The following is a 3331-nucleotide window of genomic DNA, read 5'->3' as shown; positions in this document are numbered from 1 at the left end:
GCTACAACACAAATTGTGAGCGTCACATGTCAAAGTGTACAAAAAAATAGATCCTTAAATCAAACTCTATGAGGTTGTCAAGCAGCGTTTTTCTGATTGCCTGTCTGTAAATTGCAATGGTTATTGATGGAAATGCCGTTTTTGTCAATGTGTGTGTTTGCTATCAAGTACCTCTAAAAATCCAATCTGTCCAAGTCTAGTGATAACGTATGTATAGGGCAGTGAATAAAAGTTGCACAAGCAACTTTAATCCTGGTATTTCCTAACTTTAGAGAGAGAGAGAGTTATGCTCTATTTAAATCACAAACTCTTGGGCTTGATGCACGCTAAATCCTCATCTTGCTGCCTTCTAGCCTTGTAATAAAGGACTGTGTACACTAAGAGCCACATTTCACCACACTAGCTCATGTCGAGTACTCCTTCACTCCAAGGGGAGTCCCATGGATCTCAGTGAGTAAGATCAAGATAAGAGCAGCAGAATCTTGCACTCTTGTAAATAATTGTTATATGGGAAAGCTAATAAATTGGTGTTCTACTGCAGAAAAGTCAAAATTTCTAAAAGAACCTCTGGAGATTTATTAAGAAGTCCACTTTTATCTAAGCCAAGGGGAGACTTGCATTTATTTTCAATGGGTGTGAGCTGAAATTGGGCCTGTAGCCTGGTGTATTCTCCTTAGCCATTTTATTCATTTTTAAATTATTATCTCATTACTTTTCTCAAGGAAATGAAGACAATGAAAGAGATAAACCACACAGCACTGACAGAATTCATCCTGCTGGGATTTGGAAGTGGTCTGGGGCTCAAGGAGGGCCCCTTTGTGGTGTTTCTGGTGATTTACATGACAACCGTGGTGGTAAACACCACCATGGTCTTCCTCATTAGAGCCAACTCTCGCCTTCACACTCCCATGTACTTCTTCCTCATGAATCTGTCGCTCTTAGACCTCTGCTACTCCTCCACCATCGCCCCCAAAGCCATGGCGAGCTTCCTAGTAAGCAGCAAAAGCATTTCCTTCCTCGGATGTGCCACCCAATTCTTCTTCTTCGGTCTCTTTGCTGCTACCGAGGCGTTCATCCTGGCAGCCATGGCATATGATCGATACACCGCCATCTGCAACCCGCTCCTGTATCCCGTCGCCATGTCCAAGCAGGTTTGCATTCAGCTGCTGGTGGGTTCCTATGTTTGCAGCGGTGTAAACTCCATGGTGCAAACAGTCTTCACCTTTACACTGTGTTTCTGTGGGTCCAATGAGATAGATCATTTCTTCTGTGACATTCCACCCCTGCTAAGCCTCTCATGCACCAACACAGACATTAATGAAGTGGTGATGTTCACTTTATCTGGCCTCATCATCGTGAGCACCTCCATGGTCATTCTCATCTCCTATGCTTACATCATCTCTGCCATCCTCAGGATTCGCTCTGCTGAGGGCAGACGCAGAGCCTTCTCCACCTGCACCTCCCACATGATGTCCGTGAGTTTATTTTATGGCACTGTTACCTTCATGTATACCCAGCCCAGTTCACTATCTGCTCCAGCTCAGAGCAAAGTGGTGTCTGTGTTTTATACCCTGGTCATCCCTATGTTGAATCCCCTCATCTACAGCCTGAGGAACAAGGATGTGAAAGAAGCTTTGGGAAGAACCATCAGCTCAGTGTTTCTACAGTGAAACTTCTCTATAAACATTGAGCTAAATAATCCTTTGGGTTATGGAAAGTCCAGTACCGTAACAATCATAATCTATCTATCTATCTATCTATCTATCTATCTATCTATCTATCTATCTATCTATCTATCTATCTATCTATCTATCTAAACTAGCAATTCCCATTTGTACTCGTCTCTCTCTCTAAATTTGTACACCAGTCTCAACAGTGGTGTATCACATTATAAGAGTGATTTAAAAAATAAATCAATCAACCCGCTGTGTATGTATGTTACATTTTTTCACAGTTATCTATTCATGTACCTTAAAAATGCATCTGGTCTGGAAATATGGATTCAAACGCCCTTGAACCTTGGGGAGAGTTTGAGATCTGTGTCAGAATTTCACCACTGGTCTATCAATGCTGATCCACACACTGGAACTCAAAAATAGTCCCTTGGCTTAATATGTGTGTGTGTGTGTGTGTGTGTGTGTGTGTGTGTGTGTGTGTGTGTGTTTATATCATTCTTTACTGGCTGGCTCCTGCTGAAAGGAGGTAAGGTAGGATTTTCAGAAGCACTCAGTGTTGCAGTCAATGGCATTTTTATCTCTGGTTTCAAAGGGGGACGGGGAGAGGGGCAGCATTAAGCCAACAATGTGCACTTCTAAACAGCCCCCTTTTATTTTCAGTTCAAATGATAGGGGTATGTGCTATTGGTGCCCAGTTCCCATTGTCACTCAATGGGAGATGGGTGATAAAATACCATTGGTCTCTTTGAAAATTCCAGCCTTGGTGCTGAAATACCCGTACTTGTTACATTAATATTGGTCTCTCTCCTTTACCAGCTTGTGGTGTATGTATTGTTTGGATGGCCAAATATTATTATAGAAAAAGTGCCATCATCATTATCATCAACATCATCATCATCGTCTAAAAAAATAATTTTGTGTCAACCCAAACCACATTCTTTTTTTTTCAAGTTTTCAGTTGAACCAGTGATTAGGAAAGTTGGTTATTTTCACAGCTACATATGTGGTTATTTCAGACATAGGAGGCATGGCACAAGTGTGAACTACTCTTCTGACCCTCAGTGGTTCTGAACACCATTTGCTCTCACTGAAGTCAATAGCCGTTGCACCTGCAGAAGAAGAGACATGATAACAGTTGAATGGGAGACACACTGGCTCTGTCGGAGCACCTCTGAAGCTAGCAACTTGGATGGCCCTGCAGACAGTCGCACCAGCCGTTGCTCTGGCATCCTCGGGCAGCTGGCCCCTAGGACTGCCCAAGCAGTGGCCCGATGCAGAGGGCCCCAGTAGCAGTCCTGGGGGTGGCGGGAACAGCCACAGATCACTGACTCCAAGCAGTGGTCCTGGGGTGGCTAGAGCAGTGTCTGGCCCCCCAATGCTTCCGCTGGCCATGGCCAGAACAGCCACTGTCCCCCAGGGCTTCCCTGCCCAGCCCCCCAACGGCAGTTGGAGTGAAAGCAGCCCCACCGTAGCTCCCCCTCCCAAGGCTTCTCCCTGCAACTGGTACCAGGGCCTTCCCCCCCGCAGTACCCCCCATCACAGCACCCCCCCCCCATTATTAAATCACGGGTATTTATGGTATAAGTCTTGGAAAGGTCACAGGCCCCTGATTTTTTGTTTCTTGCCCGTGACATGTACATGACTTTTATTAAAAA

General features: G+C 44.7%; 1 protein-coding gene across 1 annotated transcript; it reads left to right on the top strand.

The window, feature by feature from the left end:
• The first annotated feature begins 725 nt into the window (after positions 1-725).
• On the top strand, positions 726-1670 carry LOC101946903 (olfactory receptor 9S13-like). The gene has a single exon (XM_005309046.3). The coding sequence runs from the start codon at positions 726-728 to the stop codon at positions 1668-1670; it is 945 nt and encodes a 314-aa protein (XP_005309103.1).
• The last annotated feature ends 1661 nt before the right edge of the window (positions 1671-3331 follow it).

Source organism: Chrysemys picta, chromosome 13 (assembly GCF_011386835.1).
Source record: "Chrysemys picta bellii isolate R12L10 chromosome 13, ASM1138683v2, whole genome shotgun sequence".
NCBI classification, from domain to species: domain Eukaryota; kingdom Metazoa; phylum Chordata; order Testudines; family Emydidae; genus Chrysemys; species Chrysemys picta.
Note: the sequence above shows the minus strand (reverse complement) of the source record. Positions and strands in the feature narration are given on the sequence as shown.